This window comes from Anomalospiza imberbis, chromosome 12, assembly GCF_031753505.1.
Source record: "Anomalospiza imberbis isolate Cuckoo-Finch-1a 21T00152 chromosome 12, ASM3175350v1, whole genome shotgun sequence".
In the NCBI taxonomy this organism is placed as follows: Eukaryota; Metazoa; Chordata; class Aves; order Passeriformes; family Viduidae; genus Anomalospiza; species Anomalospiza imberbis.
The window spans coordinates 18,565,296-18,584,444 of NC_089692.1; the positions used below are offsets into that span (position 1 = coordinate 18,565,296).

At 47.0% G+C, this 19,149-nt stretch overlaps 1 protein-coding gene and 1 long non-coding RNA gene across 2 annotated transcripts in view; both read left to right on the top strand.

The window, feature by feature from the left end:
• Positions 1 to 19,149, top strand: part of LOC137481448 (uncharacterized) — an 89,438-nt gene that overhangs the window by 69,659 nt on the left and 630 nt on the right. The gene's annotated exons all lie outside the window — the stretch shown is intronic.
• MTHFSD (methenyltetrahydrofolate synthetase domain containing) lies at positions 3,426 to 17,806 on the top strand. The gene is made up of 7 exons (XM_068203191.1): positions 3,426 to 3,548; positions 5,308 to 5,421; positions 6,221 to 6,334; positions 8,026 to 8,116; positions 8,888 to 9,000; positions 9,212 to 9,337; positions 17,073 to 17,806. Exons 1-7 carry the CDS (start codon positions 3,429 to 3,431, stop codon positions 17,586 to 17,588), a joined length of 1,194 nt encoding a protein of 397 aa, XP_068059292.1. The 5' UTR covers positions 3,426 to 3,428; the 3' UTR covers positions 17,589 to 17,806.

Consider the following 19,149-nt stretch of genomic DNA (forward strand, 5'->3'; position numbering starts at 1 on the left):
TTATATTATATTATATTATATTATATATATTATATATATTATATATATTATATTATATTATATTACATTATATTACATTATTTCTTATCTATTTTACAAGCCATGAGGTCTACAGCATTCTACTAACAAGCTACAAAATCTATCTTCCTAAACAAGGTCTTTTAAGGTTAAACTATCCAATTAAGAAATGACACCAACATTATTTTCACTTTTAACCCAATAACCAATCACTTGCAATGTGGATTTTCTGCCCAATTACAAAATACCTCCCAAACCCACAGAGAAGAAGGTGAAGAAGGACCAGCCACAACCCTAAAATCCCCACCTTGCACCATATATACTGGTATATTTTAAACCTCAAACTCTGAGTTTTCTGACCTTAAAAAATCTCGAAGTTTTCTAACTTTAAACTCACAGTTTTACCCTGTGATATCACACACTGCTAATCAAACTGCACACCCGTAATCCCAGTGCTGTCAATCAATTTTGGAAGCCTTTCTCCACGGCCTCAGGTCAAATATAGTATTTTCTTGTGGGTCTTCAGCACAAAAAGTTTAAAATTCTCAGCATCCAGGACTCCACCAGAAAGGCTCTTCCCAAACCCACCAGCGCTGCAAAACTTTTATTTTTTGGATGCTCACAATGGAAAAGGTGAAGCCTCACCGCAGCATTATATGCGGGTATGAATCCGAATTTGGGGATCGCTCAGAGCTGGAGGGGGGAAAGCTCCTGAACTCGGCAGAGTCTTGGCCTTTGTGGAGAGAAAAAACAACTCAGAAAAGGAGTTTGCACCTGCCCAGCTGCATCTGCAGCCGCTCAGAGAGGAGCACCCGAATTCATTCTGCTTTTGTGGGCTGGATCCGCAGCATCCCAGCCAAGCTCCAGCTCTGAAGACATTTCCCCCTTCCCCGGCACACGTTAAAATAAACCTTCATAAGTTTTATTCGTCGTTTCATCGTTCCCTATCGCCGCCTGGGGGTCTGTGTACAAACCCCCAGCGGGACGGGGCTGCTGAGGAACACGGCTCCAGCTGGTTTATTTCCCAGCATCAGCCTCATCCCATGGTTATGGCAATGTCATAATTAATAGCTGATTAACTTTCCAGCATCAGCCTCATTCTATGGTTATGGCAATGTCATAATTAATAGCTGATTAACTTTCCAGCATCAGCCTCATTACCTGGTTTTGGCAATGTAATAATTAATAGCTGATTAACTTTCCAGCATCATTCTCATTCTATGGTTATGGCAATGTCGTAATTAATAGCTGTTTATTTCCCAGCATCAGCCTCATCTCATGGTTATGGCAATGTAATAATTAATAGCTGATTAACTTTCCAGCATCAGCCTCATTACCTGGTTATGGCAATGTCATAATTAATAGCTGATTAACTTTCCAGCATCAGCCTCATTCCATGGTTAGGACAATGTAATAATTAATAGCTGTTTATTTCCCAGCATCAGCCTCATCCCATGGTTATGGCAATGTCATAATTAATAGCTGATTAACTTTCCAGCATCAGCCTCATTCTATGGTTATGGCAATGTCATAATTAATAGCTGATTAACTTTCCAGCATCAGCCTCATTCCATGGTTAGGACAATGTAATAATTAATAGCTGATTAACTTTCCAGCATCATTCTCATTCTATGGTTATGGCAATGTCGTAATTAATAGCTGTTTATTTCCCAGCATCAGCCTCATTCCATGGTTAGGACAATGTAATAATTAATAGCTGATTAATTTTCCAGCATCAGCCTCTTCTATGGTTAGGACAATGTCATAATTAATAGCTGATTAACTTTCCAGCATCATTCTCATTCTATGGTTATGGCAATGTCATAATTAATAGCTGTTTATTTCCCAGCATCAGCCTCATCTCATGGTTATGGCAATGTAATAATTAATAGCTGATTAACTTTCCAGCATCAGCCTCATTACCTGGTTATGGCAATGTCATAATTAATAGCTGTTTTATTTCCCAGCATCAGCCTCACTACCTGGTTATGGCAATGTCATAATTAATAGCTGTTTTATTTCCCAGCATCAGCCTCATTCCGTGGTTATGGCAATGGGAAGATGCCAGCAGCTCACATCCCTGGCAGCAGACACAGAACTCAATGTTACAATTCACTTTAAAAGCTTTTTGACCAATCACACAGAGCAAAAGCACACTGACAATAATTCTGTCCAACCACTGTAAGCACACGTACCTTTGGTTAAAACAATGCTCGCCTATTTCCAATAGAATATCTGCTTGTAAGCCTTAAAACACAATTAATGGATTAGATACAATTAATTCGTATTTTAAAGCGATACGAATACAAATACAAACAATGGATACAAATAATGGAGCACAGAGCTCCATTATTAAGCTTAGAAGTTCCTAATATCTCGCTAGATATACTTTTGTGTAGCTTAGGGAGTTATTTTAGTCAAGTGAAATACACTGGCCATTGTTCTATTTGTCCTTACTTTCCAGTTCTTGTATAAATTTTCTGCTGGCAAATCTTATGTTTACTGTTGAGTTTTAATGGCAGTTCTGCTGTCTTTTTGCCTTCTTTATTGCCTTCTGCAACTTGTCGAAACCTTCCAGATTTTAAGGATTCCCACACTGAAGACATCTCCCCCTTCCCCAGCACACTTTAAAATAAACCTGCATTAATTTTATTCGTCTTTTCATCGTTCCCATGTCCCCTCCATCCCGCTCCGCTCAGGACTCTCGGGATTCTCAACCTATTTTTTTTTTTTTTTGGGGTGGTTTTAGTAGAAGGCATTAATTCTACAAATAATAAATGGTGCAAACAAATCATTTACTATCCAATTAAAGGCGAGCAAGAAGTGAACTGGCAGGAAGCCGGCAGAGTGTAGAGGCTGGATGTTGTTTTATTCACCACCGGCCGGTTTTAAATGGAAAAGTAATTAATGTGAGGGATTATTTTACAAAAAGCAGGGTGGGATTGCGCCCCCAGCCATCAGACGTGATGGAAAGCCCGTGGTATTTGTGTAATGTGGGCGCAAATCTCACATTACCGCGCCAGCACCGCCTTTTTTATGTTTTTATGTTTTTATGTTTAATCCCAGCCACAATCCGGGCCCTGAGCGACCTTCCCTCACGCCGCTCCCCCGGCTCCGCCTTCCAGGCGTTTTGAGCCCTCAGCGCCGCCGTAGCCGCCGCGCGCGCAGGAGGGGCGTGGCCAACGCGGATGCCCCGCCCCTCTGTGCTGACACAACGAAGGGGCGCGGTTTTGTTGCAGTGACGTCACTAACTTGGGGAAGGCGTTGTGGTGACGTCATGGCTGAGGAGCGAGCGGTGGGCGGGGCGCCGGTGACGTCACGGCGCGGCGGAGAGAGCGGGGATGCGGGAGGGGCTGGCGGTGACGTCACGGCGGGCGGGTGCGGACGGGGATGGCGGTGACGTCACGGCGATGGCGGCCCCAGCGGCCTGCTCCAAGTGGGACATCCGGGAGAAGGTGTGGGAGCACCTGGAGGCCTCCGGCCTGGCCGAGTTCCCGCGGCCCGTGCGCGGCCGCATCCCCAACTTCAAGGTACGGCGGCTCCTCCCGCCCGCCCCTGCAGCCCGGGCCGGGAGGGGCCCCCAGTGCCCTCCCCGTACCCCCCAGTTCCCCCACAGTTATCCCTAGTGCCCCTCAATTCCCCCCAGTACCCCCCAGTTCCTCCCAGTGCCCCCAGTGATCCTCAGTTCCCCCACAGTTATCCCTAGTGCCCCTCAATTCCCCCCAGTACCCCCCAGTTCCTCCCAGTGCCCCCAGTGATCCTCAGTTCCCTCCAGTACCCCCAGTGCCCCTCAATTCCCCCAGTACCCCCCAGTTCCCCAGTTCCTCCCAGTGCCCCCCAGTTCCCCACAGTGACCCCCTGTGCTCCTCCTCAGTTCCTCCACAGTACCCCCCAGTTCCTCCCAGTGCCCCCAGTGATCCTCAGTTCCCTCCAGTACCCCCAGTGCCCCTCAATTCCCCCAGTACCCCCCAGTTCCCCAGTTCCTCCCAGTGCCCCCCAGTTCCCCACAGTGACCCCCCTGTGCTCCTCCTCAGTTCCTCCACAGTTATCCCTAGTGCCCCTCAATTCCCCCCAGTACCCCCCAGTTCCTCCCAGTGCCCCCAGTGATCCTCAGTTCCCTCCAGTGCCCCCAGTGATCCTCAGTTCCCCCCAGTACCCCCCAGTTCCTCCCAGTGCCCCCAGTGATCCTCAGTTCCCCCCAGTTCCTCCCAGTGCCCCCCAGTTCCCCACAGTGCCCCCCCTGTGCTCCTCAGTTCCCCCACAGTTACCCCTAGTGCCCCTCAATTCCCCCCAGTACCCCCCAGTTCCTCCCAGTGCCCCCCAGTTCCCCACAGTGCCCCCCCTGTGCTCCTCAGTTCCCCCCAGTTCCTCCCAGTGCCCCAGTGATCCTCAGTTCCCTCCAGTACCCCCCAGTTCCTCCCAGTGCCCCAGTGATCCTCAGTTCCCTCCAGTACCCCCCAGTTCCTCCCAGTGCCCCCCAGTTCCCCACAGTGCCCCCCCTGTGCTCCTCAGTTCCCCCACAGTTCCTCCCAGTGCCCCCAGTGATCCTCGGTTCCCCCCAGTTCCCCTCCAGTGCCCCCCAGTTCCCCCCCCAGTTGCTCCCCAGTGCTCCCCCTGTGATCCTCAGTTCCCCCCCAGTGCCCCCCTAGTTCCCCGCAGTGCCCCCCAGTTGCTCCCCAGTTACTGTTAGTGCCCCTCAATTTCCCCCAGTGCCGCCCCAGTTCCTCCCAGTTCCCCCCTGTGTCCCTCAGTGCCCCCAGTTCCTCCCACTTCCCCCCAGTGCCCCCCAGTTCCTCCCCAGTTTCCTCCCAGTGCCCTCCCCGTTCTGCCCAGTGACCTCCCAGTGCCCTCCAGTTCCTCCCAGTGCCCTCCACTGCCCTCCCTGTTCGCCCCAGTGCCCCCCAATTCCCCCCACTTCCCCCCAGTGCCCCCCCAGTTCTCCCCAATGCTCCTCAGTTTCCCCCCAGTGCCCTCCCTGTTCCCTCCAGTGCCTCCCAGTCCCCCCCAGCTCCCCGGGCCAGCACCTCCAGCCCTGGAAGGAAAGCAAACAGAACGGAATTGTCAATTCCCGAGAGCCAGAACGCTTTGAGCGGCCAGGAAATGAAAGCTCCCTCAGCAGCAACACCGAGTTCCACTCTCCCACTTCAGCCCTGTCCAACCTGGCACCAGACATCTGCAGGCACGAACAGAGAATTAACAGCCCCTCAATTAAAAACCTGTGGAAGTCAGGGGGGGAGAGGCTCTGAGGTGCCCAGCTGTGAGCTCCTGGGTGATATTTTCTGCAAACAGGGCTCCTCCCACGCTACCACCAGGCTGCTGGGCTTGCAGGAGTTCCGGGCTGCCCGTGCAGTAAAATCCAACCCCGATGCTCCCCAGAGGAACGCCCGCTTCCTGACGCTGCAAGTGAGTGAAAATACCAAAATCAAAAATGTTCTGCTCTTGGCTCCCTCCCCCTCGCAGGGCTCTTTCCAGGCCTGCTGCTCTCTCAGGGAGCTGGAAGTGTTCAGCAGAGCACGGGAGGTGAAGGTGGATCCTGACAAACCTCTGGAAGGTGCCCGGCTGGCGGCTCTGCAGGTACCTGGGCAAGCCCTGAGGAGGAGCTGGGAGGGGACAGCAGAGCCTGGCAGCCCCTCAGCAGCACCTGGCACTGCATCTTCAAGGGCTTTGATGTGCAGCTTGTTTGTGGAGCTCAAATCAATAGGTGTCATGGAGTGGTTTAGGTTGGAAGGGATTTGAAGGGGAATTCAGTTCCAACCCCCTGCCATGGCAAGGGACACCTTCCACCACCCCAGAGTGCTCCAAGCACCAGTGTCCAGCCTGGCTTGGACATTCCAGGGATCCAGAAGCAGCCACGGCTTCTCTGGGCACCTTCTCTGCCCGCCCTCACAGGCAGGAATTTCTCCCTAATATTCCATCTAACTCTGCCCTTTGTCAGTTTGAAACTATTATCTCATAAAGCTATTTAGAGACATGGCTTTAAAGGAGCAATTGTATGTCCTGAAATATCTTCAAATGTCTGTCTTACCTTCTATTTCTTCAATAAACCTTTTTATGGAATTTGCCTGTATTGGAGGAAATGAATCTTGCAGGCACTACACAACCTACAACATCAAAAATTAAATGTTTGGCCACGTAGTTTTTACTGTGTGACGATAAAAATGTTGCTTCAGTGTTGAATGATCCTTCTCATGGGGTTCCCCAGGCAAGGAAGACTTTGCTGGTTCCCACACCACGTCTGAGGACTGGACTGTTCAACAGGATTGTTCCCCCTCCCGGTGCAAGCAAGGAGATGCTGAGAAGATGTGCAACATCTCAGGTGGGAATCAGGGATCAGGGAGGGCTGAATTAACCTGTGGCCTTAGGATGGACCAGCTGGAAGTTGGAAAACCTGAAATACCTTCCTGTTAGGGTGTTATTCCTGGGTTTGTCTACATTGATCATATTGAAATCAGGAGAAAATTCAGTCTTAGCAGGGTTGAAAGGGATTTGAACTGATATTTCTTATGTCTTTTGGAAAATCATGAGCGACTTGACGTGAGTCAGATCTTTCTTCATTCTCCTGCATTCTGCAGTTTTGAGCTGCTGAACCCTATGGAGAATATTCTAGTGCCCTTAGGTATTACCAGATAGGAAAGTTGAGGGTTTTTTTAAGAATACAGCATCCAAAGAGCCGTGAATTGTGGCTTTTGCATGCAGCGAGGCCCGGACACGTGGTGAGGCTTAGCTTTGCAGCGCGGTCTCTTGCTGCCCTCTCGTGTCACAATCTCACCGTACAGCTCAGGGCTTTGGCCAGCCAGCCCGGCAGGTTTTATACCCATCTTTATCTTCCCCAAAAACCCAACTGGTACAGCACTATAGGGATTTATTTCCTCCTTTATCTCCTGCTAAAGGCAATAAAGTTCTGCAGCGACCCCATAAACAACTGAGGTTGTAAATGGCTGGTAATTAGTAGTGACTTTCTTTGTTGGAAGTTCTGTTGCAGTCATTAACTAATTAAGCTGTTTAGGGCTGAAGAGCACTTTTGCAAGAGACCTTTCTCTTGGCCTGCTGTCTGATCTGGGCTCTTACCACCATGTGTCTGGTTTTTCCCCCAGCCCACTAATGAAGAAATGCTGTTGGCAGTTTGTATTTACAAAGCACTGTGCAAACAATCCTTACCACTCTGCTGGGAAGTGCCTGATGGGCATTAGTGCTGATAGTCAGGCACAAATTACTGAATTCCTGGGGTTTGTGCTCTGCCCAGAAAAAATTTGGCTTTTTATTGTGATTTTAATATTGTGAACTTATAATTAGCAGCGGGTTGAGTTGGTGTGAGGAGCATTTGCAGTGTGCTGTACACATGCATTGGGAGTGATTGAATCACAAGATGAATTTTTAATAGTTCTACACCTCTGATATTTAAAAACCCAAATAAACATAATTTTTAATTTCTGCAGTCTGGACAGAGTGTTTGTTATGATGAGAACAGATTGAAGAAGAGTGAGTGGGGTTGAACAGGGAGAGGAGAAGAAAAAATAATTGTATCACTTTTTGTAACTTCAGATTTCTGTGTGCTGTAGCTGTCTGTGTCTAAATTAACCTTGTGATTTGTATTTCAGAATTAATTGAAGCATTTGTAGTGCTCTGGTATTCCTCAAGTTTTTAGTAGACTAGGGAAGTGTAAATAGGAAGTGTCACTTGCCCTCATTTTGAGGAACAGATTTCCAAAAAAGTGTTTCAAAATTATCAGGCTTTGATCCTAAATAAAAAACCTTGCTTCTAAAAGTGCCCACCTCCCTCAGCCCTCCTTGCAGTGTGCCAAAATTCCTGTCACTGTAGTAGGGAATCTATTCTAGGATTCCCTGGGGGATAACTTCCCAGACATGTACAACTTGGCTAAACATGGAAGAGACACTTGGTAATGTGGGGAGTTACTTGGATTTATCAAAATATCCTGGATTTCTGCCTCAGTTCTTGGAAGATTGTGCACTCTGCAAACCTCAAATGCTGTTTTTTTTTTTCCTGCAGGGTGTAAAAGACTACAGCGTGCCTGTGGGGCTGGATGGGAAAGCACAAGTGGACTTGGTTGTTGTGGGATCAGTGGCTGTCTCTGAAAAAGGTAAGGAAAAATTTCCAGCAGAAAGGTCCCAAGTCCCAGCCCAGTGGCAGGAAGGCCACACCACGTGGCAGAGACAGATTTATCCTTGAAGCTGAGTTGTGGTCTTGGGTCTTTTTGTGTGTGCCAAATCCCTGCTCCCAGTCCCAGCAGGAAGCAGGGATGCCTCAGGAGGCAGTGGGCACACAGCAGTGGGCTCAAAGATGTTTTGGCCTTCAGGAAAACTCTTGAGGCAAGCAATTCTTCGTGTTTTAAAGGAACCCAAGCAGGCTCCCTGGTCAGAGATCTGCTCTGCTCACACAGGCTGTGTGAAAGGACATGTGTTAGACCTGCTGATTCAGGACCTATCTGGGGATCAGATTTTGCATTTTCTAGTATTTTGGAAACCTGCTGGTGCTGAAAAATTTTCCACTGACTTTATCCCTTGCCTAAAATAACACAGTTTTTATATGTGACCCAGGCTCCTCTTTGCCCACATTAACCTGTGTTGGACATGAATAGAAGGTTCTAAATACAATTGCTAGATAAACTTCTGTTTTAACTGCATTGAATTTGTTTATTCTGAATAGGAAGCTTCTGGGATCTTTTAGGAGTCATTGAAACGGATGTTTTGTTTCATTTCAGTGCTGATTTCAAGGAAAGCTGCACTCTGTGAGAGATGCTGATCTGATTTTTTCCAGAGTTACAACTTGCAGATTGCTGGGTTAATTACACCATTTTAACAACTTTCCACTGTGCTGTTTGGGGTTTTTTTTTCACTTTTCTGTGCTTTAGGCTGGAGAATTGGCAAAGGGGAAGGTTATGCAGACATGGAATATGCAATGATGGTGTCCATGGGTGCAGTGCAGGAGGACACACCTGTGGTTACCATCGTGCACGACTGCCAGGTGAGTTCAGATGTTCAAATATCCCCTCTCCAGCTGGGAGGGAGCTCTGGGATACTTTCTGCTCTGTCTGGAGAGGAGACATGGAATGAAGCTGATTTGGCATCTTGATTCCCATTGTCTTTGATGGATTTTCATGCAACAAGACATCAGGAATGGGGCACAGCTTTAGGGAGTTTGTTTTTAGCTACTTAACCAAATTTCTGCCTTGTAGGTGCTTGACATAGCAGAGGAGCTCCTGGGTGATCATGATTTAACTGTGGATTACATCCTCACTCCAACAAGGACTATCCAGACTAATTGCAAACGACCAAAACCTCAGGGAATAATGTGGCACAAGGCAAGTTCAATCTTAGTCAAGTTAAATCTTAAACATTTTGCTGCTGGTGGCACAAGTAAAATTCAATCTTCATTCAAGTTAAATCTTAAATCTTTGCTGCTGGTGGCTTGCTAGTACCAAAAACCTGCTGATAAACCCTCCATTTTTATATAGAAACAATTTTTAAAATTAGAAATACTTGGTGAAAGAGCAGATGTGTTTGTCTGGTGAAACAAAACAGCAGCATCTGTGTGCAGAGGGGTTTAATGGGTAATGTTGAGGAGGAGAGATATTTCCCTACATCTGAGGTTGCTGTTTCCAATGGATTATCAAGAGCTGGCTGCCCCATCCTGGAAGTGTCCAAGGCCAGGCTGGATGGGCTTGGAGCAACCTGGGATAGTGGGAAGTGTCCCAGGGGGGTGGAACTGGTGGGTAGAAGTCTGTGCTGCTCTGGTTGTGATAAGAAAACACAACCTGCTGCTGGTACATTCCTGTTTCTGCAGTGGATTCACTTTCCAAGGATAAATCTGTGGCTGGAGCTCGTTTTCAGGTGGGAGAACAGGGACTTTAAACATGAATCTTTCTTTATTGGTAGTTCCTCTATTATAGATTTGGCCTTTTCCCCCTGCCCAGTGTCAGAAACTTCCTCAGCTTCCCAAATAGTTTCAGGAAAGCCTTGAGTGAATTGTTTTACTGGAGGTTACTGCTGGGAAAACTTTTTCTTTGTCATTGGATTTTCATTTCTAAAATCATCCAGTTAGGGAGCAGACACAATCCTGCATGAGTGAGTACAGCAGGAATGCTGAAATGAGGAATTGTGCACCCACATCTTGCAGAAACTGAGGAATTTTAAGGGACTACTCCCAGGGAAATCAAAAGTTGTTAAAATTTGCCAAGTAGCTAAAAGAGTTAAATTTCTTTAGGTAATGTATCTACAGCAAACAAATTCTAGCCAGGACTATTTTTATTCCAATTGTGGGAGAGTATTTTACCCTGCCTGTGGTTGAGGATTTGAGGTTATAAATAAATAAATAACAGCTCTGTCTGTCCTAGTGCATTTTTTCCATTGAATTATTTTTGAATTGTAATTTTTTTTAGGATATTATTGAATGTAATTGTGTTGAAGGCCTACCCCTTGTGCTCCATTCATCTTGCCAACATTTTTTTGATCAGTTTGTCTGCCTTGGTGTCAGACTTCTCAGTAAGTGGCCTTGCTGACACTTTTTTTATTTCTGTTTTTGTGCCTTTAGCAGAAACTGAATTTTCTGCAGCTTTCACTGAGAGTGGAGCACAGATTGACCCTTTATTTGTATTTGAGTGTTGATTTAACACCTCTTGTTTGGAACTGTGTGGATTAAATAGGAATATTGGTGAAGACCAGGGATAATCATCACTTTTCTCTCTTTTTGGGACCAGAACAAAGTGTTGTGTCTACATGAAGCAGAAATTACTATGATTCCCCAGGGAAATGAGTGACATTTATTTTGTGTGTGCCTCTGGTGGTACCTGGATGTTCAGCTCTTGCACAGAGGGGTTTGGAGGTGGGAGGTCTGGTTAATCACCAGGGTGTGAAAAAGGCAGCATTTGATAGGGGCTATTTAAGTGTTTGTCCTTTGGATTTTCCTGGCTACTTCTCCATCATTTTCTCTCCATCCTTTTCTCCTTCAAATCCTGGCTTTGCTGGTGCATTCCTGTTCCTCAGAGCAAAACTAAATGAACCAAGAGGCAGTGAGTAAATAAATCATCCACTTATAAACATGGGCTTTTGTCAACAGAGAGTAGCTTAACTTCATTGTGAAGACTTGTGAGCTGGAAAATACATTGTAAAAAAAAAAAAAAAAAAAAAAAAAAAAAAAAAAAAAAAAAAGCTGATCCTTGGGGAGCAGGGCTGGATGAGGCCAGGACAATGTTTAGGAGTTTGAAATCCAGGTGTTTACAAATATGGGATTACAGGTAAGGATGTGCTGCCAGTAATGCACCCTCAGCTCCAGAGAGAAGGAGGTGCTCACCCAGCAACCAAATAATCCATGGCTGCATTTTCCTGGAGTGCTCTTGTGTGTTCTGAGCTGTTTAAAGACTTTCAAGGAAGCAGAAGAGCCACAATATCATCAGTACCAAAGAATCATTATCAAGCACTCCAGAAACACTGCTAAATCCACAGTGCTGGGGGGATGTTTGTGGAACTTCAGTGCCTCTGAGGTCAGAGTTTTGGGACATCAATTTGAGTTACTGGAGGGCAGCAAGAGCTGCTGAGAGCTGAGCACTCTGGAAAACTTTATTTGGATGCCAGTGGAGAATAATTTGGCTTCATCTGTCTTGAAAATTCAACCCATTGTTTCTGGGAACTCTAAATTCATGAAGCTACTTGCTTTCTCATTTAATGTTTTCTATGTGTAACTGTGATCTTTATCTGGGACACTGGCTATTATATTTGTCCCAATTGTCAAGTTATTTGTGCTGTGCTTATTATAAATTGAAACTGTACAGACAAATTAAAATATTTGGGTTCATGAAGAGGGAAAGGAGAGTAGTTGGTGGAAAAATCACTATATTTTAGCAAGCATTTCCTTCTGGTTTTGAAATAATTATTTTTCTGAGGATTTAATAGCAGTAGGAAAAGAATTTTCCTGAAATGAAGTGAACTGTGGGGGGAATCCCAGTGGCAGAGATGGAAACCCTCTGACAACAAACAGCACTGGGTGTGTGATAGAACATTTGGAAAGGAAAGCTCAAAAAATGCACCCATCCAAGCTGGCAAATCCTTCAGAAGGAAATTGCAATCAGTGTAGGCAAGACTTTGTTTTGGTGTGGTTTTTGGGATGGTGGGGGCAGAGAATGCTTCCACACATCTCAACACCTTTGCAAAGCTGAGCCTCGCTGCAGAGGCCCCGGCATGCATGGGTGGAATCCAAGTGTGGGCTGCAGAAGTTTCTCCTGAGGGACACCAGCAGGCTCCACGGGCTGCCAGTTCCCAGAAATATGTCCTTGGATTGTGTGCACATATTTGGACATTTTGTGCAAATGAATGATCAAATGTTCATCTGTGCTGGCCTTGCTGCCCCGGCCTCATCTGTGCCACAAATCCCTGTTTGCTCAGAGCTCCTGGAAACGAGGACACAGCATGAAAAGAGGACACAGCATGAAAAGTTGGGTCTGTCCCAAGGAGGTTTTGAACAATCTGGGGTCAGAGCCCTCTGACGATGGGCAGAGATGAGCCTTGCAAACAGCTTTTGCTCACCTGTTTGGAAGGGCTGATGGATCTGCAGCACTGGAGATGTTCGGTGCTGTTTGCAGCCAGCCAGGGCAGCAGCATCAGTCTCCACCTTAAAATAATGGAATGGGTTGGGTTGGAAGGGATTTGAAAGAGAATCTTATTACAAGCCCCTGCACACCTTCCCAAATGTCCCAGGTTGCTCCAAGCCCTGTCCAGCCTGGTCTTGGACACTTCCAGGGATCCAGGAGCAGCCACAGCTGCTCTGGGCACCTGTGCCAGGGCCTGCCCACCCTCACAGGGAACAATTCCTTCTCTATATCTAAACTAAATATTCCTCTCTCCCATTCTGAGGCCATTCTCCTTGTCCTGTCACTGATGAACAGTCCCTCTCCAGCTTCCTGTGATTCCTTGTAGCCCATTCAGATCCTGGAAGATGCTGGGATGTCTCCAGGCTGAACAACTCCAGCTTTCTCAGCCTGTCCCCACAGGGGAGGTGTCCCGGTCCTCCTACCAACTGCATGGCCTCCTCTGGACTTGATCCAACATTCCATGTTTTTCTGCTGCTGGGGACGCCAGAGCTGAGCACAGGATTCCAGGTGGGGTCTCACAAGATCCAAGTGTTCCTGTGCCACTGAGATGAGGAGCTGTGGGAAGCAGAGTGAAATAGCAGGATAAGGACAGCCTCCCATCCCATCCCATCCCATCCCATCCCATCCCATCCCATCCCATCCCATCCCATCCCATCCCAGTGTGCCTCACTCCAGGAGTGCAGTGCTTCCAGGGGAATGTCCGTGCTGTTTGCCTTGGCCTGGGCTGGCTCAGGGGTCAGCATTACTCACTCTGACACAGGACAAACACATCCTTCATTCTCCACAGCAGAACATTGGAAGTGGCTCTGATCAGAGATCTGGGAGAGCAGAGGGTGAGGAGAACCCTGGTGTTCCAGCAGGGATGCTCAGGAGTCCATCTGCCACCACGTTTTGGGATCAATCCAGGTAGCCATGGATGCTGTGGGTTAAGTGCTGAGAGATTTGTGTTGGCACTCAGCATCCAGGACTTTTTCCCTCAGGTTTCTGTCAGAAAGGGGCCACATTTCCCTCCTCAGCTCCTTTCCCACTAATTGTGTGCCAGAAGAATTTATCCAGCCTGCTGTCCTCTTCCCCCAAGGCTTTCCCAGCCATGGCAGGGATTATTAAATGATTAATTGCCTTTGGTGGAGTTATTTTTAACCCAAACCACTTCAGAGTTTATGGCACAGACCCACGAGCACTTCTTTTGGCCAACCCCAGAGGGCTGAAATGTGGAATTGGTCTGGGAATTGGTGGCCAGGGGATGATAGGGAACTTCTTCAGCTTTGGTTTCACTAGAAAAGCTAAATCCCAACACTCGATCCAAAGTTTCAAAACATCAGTAAATGGTTTGGCCTTGGCTTTAAAGGGATGGGGGAAGCACACAGTGCTGGCTTTGCCCATGTCCACATAGATGGATCAACCAGACTTGGGCTGGGATGTCCCTTAAATTCTGGTTTAGCCAAAAGCAGTAGGTGGGGACAGGAATAGAGATAAGCAAGGCTAGGGAAGACTGACCAGCCAGCACAGCACCCAGAAGTGTGCAGCTTGTTTGAAAGAGAGGAGGAATATCTTTGGCCTCTCTCCACATGGAAATAAATCCTTGCAATCCTCCCCAGCTCACAGGACAAAAGGAACTTTTTGCATTATTGTAATTAGCAACACATTGTGCTATCACAGGGTTCTTTTGTTTGCTCTTTTGCAACAGAGCAGAAGAAGCTTTTTCCTCTCCCCTGCCACCCACTGCCCCCTTTGCCCTTTTAGTTCTCACCCCCAAAACCCCAAAAACCCAGTGGATTTGTTTGTTGAATTGAAACCCAAATCAAGTTTCTGCTTTCCATGGAATAGAAGTGGGAGAAAACAGGGACAGGTTTAGAAGGTTTGACCCAGCTAAAATGTTCTCCTAGAGCCCAGAGAAAAAAGCCCTCAAGGTAAATCCTCTGTGCCTCTTGTGACAGGAGGGTGTCAGCTGACAGTGTCAGAATTTGCCTAATGTTTTTTACAAATCTTTGCTAAGACAAAAAAATGGAGGTCTTAAATCATCTGCCTTTGTTGCTTTGGTGAAGGTCTGTTGCTGTTGTGTTTGCACAGGGCTGGATTTTGAGGGAATGACAGAATCGCTTCATGGTGGTGTTGATCAGAACTTTAAAGAAAATACTTCATAGCCCTTACAAAAATCCCAGAATCGCTGAGGTTGGAATACACCTCCAAAATCATCAAGTCCAACCTGTGACTGATCCCAGACCAGACAACTGCATGCCGTGTCCTGTCTTTCCATAAACACCTCCAGGGATGAGGACTCCACCACCTCCCTGGGCAGTAATTCCAATGTCTAATCCCCCCTTCTGGGCAGAAATTCCTCCTAAAACATAAATGCTGTTGTCACTGCATCTTCCTGAGGTTGCCAGGAGCCTGAAACAGTAGCTCCAAGAGCTGCAGTCTGATGCCAAAATCTCCTTAGTGAGAGGAGATGCCTGGTGGACGTCTCTTAGAGATTGTGCTGTTCCCTGGATTATCTAAATCCTGCCCTTGGATTGTCCTTGAAAGCCTGGGAATTCCAGGGTTTATCCTCTCAGTGCCCTTCTCTGATTGCCCTGATCTCCAAAGCCCTGAGGGTTTGCCCTTGGTAGCATTTCCCTTTGTGACCAAACACCCAACCCGTGCCTTGGCAACTGAGTTTAATTTCAGGATGAAAGGAACTGTTATTGGGTTGTGCTTTGGGGCCAGGAGTGATTGGTTGCATGAGAACAGAAAAATGTTTTTCCTGTTTGGTTTAATTAGCATAGAGCTTACATTTCACATCCAAATTTGACAGAGGACAACAAACGTTCTTAATTGTTGGCCAGTACAAGCAAAGTGAGATCCTTCAGCCCTTGGTTTGATGTTGTATCACTCAGGGAAGGGGAGCTTGCTGTCAAACACAGCACTTGGAATTCCTGGCTGAGAAAAACAAATCAGCCCCAGAAACAACAGAGTAATAACTGTAAAATGTGGAAATGCTCTGCACCTTTCTGTGTGGAGGCTCCTGGAGCAAGTCCCCAGAGCAAGTCCTTGCTGTTTGATGTTGTGTTAGCAGAACTAGCAAGGCTTTATGGAAATCATGGTTTTATTTAGTTCCACCCTGAAATAAATCCTGCTTGTTTGCTCTTCAGAAGATTAAGAGAATTCTGTTGAGTGACTTGCCTGTCACCTCCTCCTGACATTGCCCCCACCCTGCCTTGGCTTTTCCTCGAGTCACTTCAGAGCTGAGCTCCTGTCCCCAGAGAGCTGAGCTTGATGTTGTGCAGATCCAGGCTGGCTGTGACTGTGACTGTAGGAGCAGGAATTCAGAGGCTCTGGGGTGGGTGAGGTCTGAGCTGGGGGCTCTGCAGGCATGTGCTAGCTGGGATGTACTGGTGCTGCTCCAGTCCAGCCTGCTGAGGGTGGTGGCTCTCTCACATTCTGGGCTACTAGCCTGGGTCTCTGCTAGCTCAGGCATTGCTTCCCCAGGCTCTGTTTTGCTCCCTACATTTCAGCATTGGATCTGGTGTTGATGGATGTTGGACTTGTCCAGCAGCCAAGCAGGAATTCCTCCTCCTTCCAAGCTCAGTGTGCAAGCCAAGAACTCGACCACATTAGCTGGGGAACCAGTGCATTTCCTGCCAGTGTCTGAGTGCAGCCTGGGGCATCTCATGCCTCACTTGGATGGGGTTCAGCTGTTGAGAGGAAGAGCCCTTCCAGAAAAGCTCTTTGGGAGCAGGGCATGGATGGATGGATGGAAGGAAGGAAGAAATAACGGGCTCACAGTGTGAAGCGCAGTGTCCGAGTGCTTCCGTTCCCTGCTCCAGCCTAGCAGATCCATGTGGGATCTGAGGAGCTGTGGGTGGTGTGGGAGGTCGGATGGCACAGAGGGGATGTGCCCCAAGCAGGGGACGTGCCTCCAGCTGGGCCCACATCCATAGGAACCCTGCTCCAAGGCACGCTCCTGCTGCAGCTTCCACCATTGTGTGACCCAGCCCACGGGATATCCTGTTCTGGGGGAAAAGAGCACCAGGAGCTCTGCAGAATGCAAGTGTCTGATGGACTGGGATGGATCCTGCCAGGCCAGGGATTGTGTAGGATTCTGCCAGGGCAGGAGCACAGGCTCTCAGTCAAAGCAAACACAGAGGGAGAATGCAGATCTCAAGGCACTCGGATAAATAAATGTCAAATTGAGTAGTCCTGACTTTGGTTGGGATTTGCCTGCTGGATCCATGTTGTGCTGCTCACTTCAAGAGCCACTAATGTTTATTTTTGTCCTGCAGTATGTATTTAGGGAGACTTCCCAATCAGAGCAGCAATTAGGAACATTTGGAATGCTCTGGCACTCTGTGTGGCAGCAGGATAATAAGGTTTCTCTCTTTTTATGGCACAAACGAGCCCTGATGCTCATCATCTTTTTCTGGAAGGCAAGAAATCCTTTTATAATAATTATATCCATCTTCCTCCTTTTTAGGTCAGCTCTGAGATGCTGGGAAAAATCCCCATCCTAAAGACTCTTCGATGCAGGGAGAAGCTGGCTGGCAAGGATGTCACCCTCCAAGATGAACACCCAGCCCTGGCAAGCACCAAGAGAGCAGCAGGTTCAAAGCAGAAGGTGATGGCTGCAAATCCCCAAGCAAGGGCTGCTCCAGGCTCAGCTCCAGTGGGACAGCCCCATGTGGAAAGTGATCCTGCAAATCCCAAATTAGAGGGATCTGACACAATCACCACTGTGTTTGTGGGGAACTTGCCTGGCAGCCTGAGAGTGAGCGAGCTGAAAAGTGCCCTGAGGGAATTGCAGGCGGTTCCTGTTGGCTTGAAGTGGCAGGGAGCACAGCACAGGGCTTTCCTGGACTACAGGGATCAGGGAGCTGCACACAGAGCTGTGTCCTCCTTGCAAGGCCTGAGCCTTGGGGGCAGTGCTCTGAGAGTGGAGCTGGCCAAGAGCCAGAGGAGCAAAGGGCAAGGAGGAATCAATAGTCACAAATGAGGATGGAGGAGAAAAAAAAAAAACAACAAAAAAAAGGTGTTTTCATTGTTTTGTGAGAAGCCAACCTGAAGTTTTAAGGGTTTTTTTTTGTAACCCTCAGGCTTAACAAAACCAAATTTCTGCACATACTTTCCTCACTTCTGCACTTGGACATGCAAAGGTTTGTCCTCACAGGTGACAGAGGAGCCATTTCTCTATAAATAATTGCCCACAAAGTACCCACACTCTGCTTTTGGTGCTGTTTGGTGTTTTTGTTAAGCCTGGCTTAAAGCCCTGCACCTGCAGCAAGGTGGTTCTAGTCAGTCATTAAGGTTAGACCTGCCCCTTTAGACCTGTAAGGTTAAAAGCCAGCAGCAGGAAATCTGTCCTAAGGGTGACAATTCTGTTTACTGAAAAATGGGCTTTGCCTGTTACAAGTTTTCAATTTATTTTTTATAAAAATGACCAGGGAGAGAGAGATTTTCTTTTTTGTGCCTTGAAGAGTGGCTGTGGAAACACTGGCTTAGTTCTAGCTCTAGTAACACCTGGAAACATCAGGTGGGAAAGATGGGAACCCTTTTCTCAGCTTTTTGCTAAATCAGCCCTTGATAAACCTTAGCAAAGCAAATTCCAGTTTTTTCTTCTTTTCCCCAGACCCGCTTTTCTAATGGATCAGATAATTGTAGAACTATAATTTTATCATTTAGCTGTATAATTTTATAATTAGCTGCTTCTCCTGATTGTCTCTTCTAATGGGATGTGATTCCTTTGCCTTTGTGAAATAACATGAATAATAAGAAGAATTTATTATAATAATTATTTATAATATATTTATAATTACTTATTTTATTATTGTTGTTGTTGTTATTGTTGTGGAAATTAAAAGCAGGCACACCATGGTCAGAACTTGTTGGTGCTTAGTCTGGCATGGAATTCTTTGGGAATTTGCTGGAGATTGATGCTTTGTCAGCATCCCTGATGCTCTTCCACATCATCAGTGAGGAGGGTGAGACATCGCCACCCAACTTCTCCAGGTGAAAGTGCTCCCAGGCACTGTCCTGGACATGAACATTCCCTTCCAGTGTAATGGCCAATAATGATTTATCTGCTATGGCTCTTATTAGCTTTTTTTTCCCCCTTGGGTTTCCTATTCCTGACAAACAAGTTAAATTTTGGCCCAGCCATCCTCTTTAAACAGAAGCACTTTTGCCAGTGATGCTGGGCATGTAGTCAAAGTAAGCATCTAAATGGATTTTTTTTCTTTAAAGTAAGAGTTGGAAAGTTTGGGGTTTTTTTTTTAAGCCAGGGAGTACTGTTAAGTGTATTTTAAGCAGATTATTATGCCTTGAGGGTCAGACGTTTATTCAGTATTAAATAAAAAGTTATCATGTGGCTCTGTAGGGAAGGGCTGAAGGAAAGCCTTGGAGCTGCATCCAGCCCTGGGATGCCAGCACAGGAAGGACAAGGAGCTGTTGGACAGAGTCCAGAGGAGGCACCAGGATGAGCAGAGGGATGGAGCAGCTCTGCTGGGAGGAAAGGTAGAGAGAGCTGGGATTGTTCAGCCTGGAGAAAGGAAGGCTCA

Excerpts from the sequence above, each read along its gene's own strand:
- MTHFSD (XM_068203191.1), top strand. The coding sequence starts at position 3,429 with ATGGCGGCCCCAGCGGCCTGCTCCAAGTGGGACATCCGGGAGAAGGTG. Across the intron at positions 5,422-6,220 it reads CCCGCTTCCTGACGCTGCAA|GCAAGGAAGACTTTGCTGGT; the intron begins GTGAGTGAAAAT and ends GGGGTTCCCCAG. Across the intron at positions 9,338-17,072 it reads AGGGAATAATGTGGCACAAG|GTCAGCTCTGAGATGCTGGG; the intron begins GCAAGTTCAATC and ends CCTCCTTTTTAG.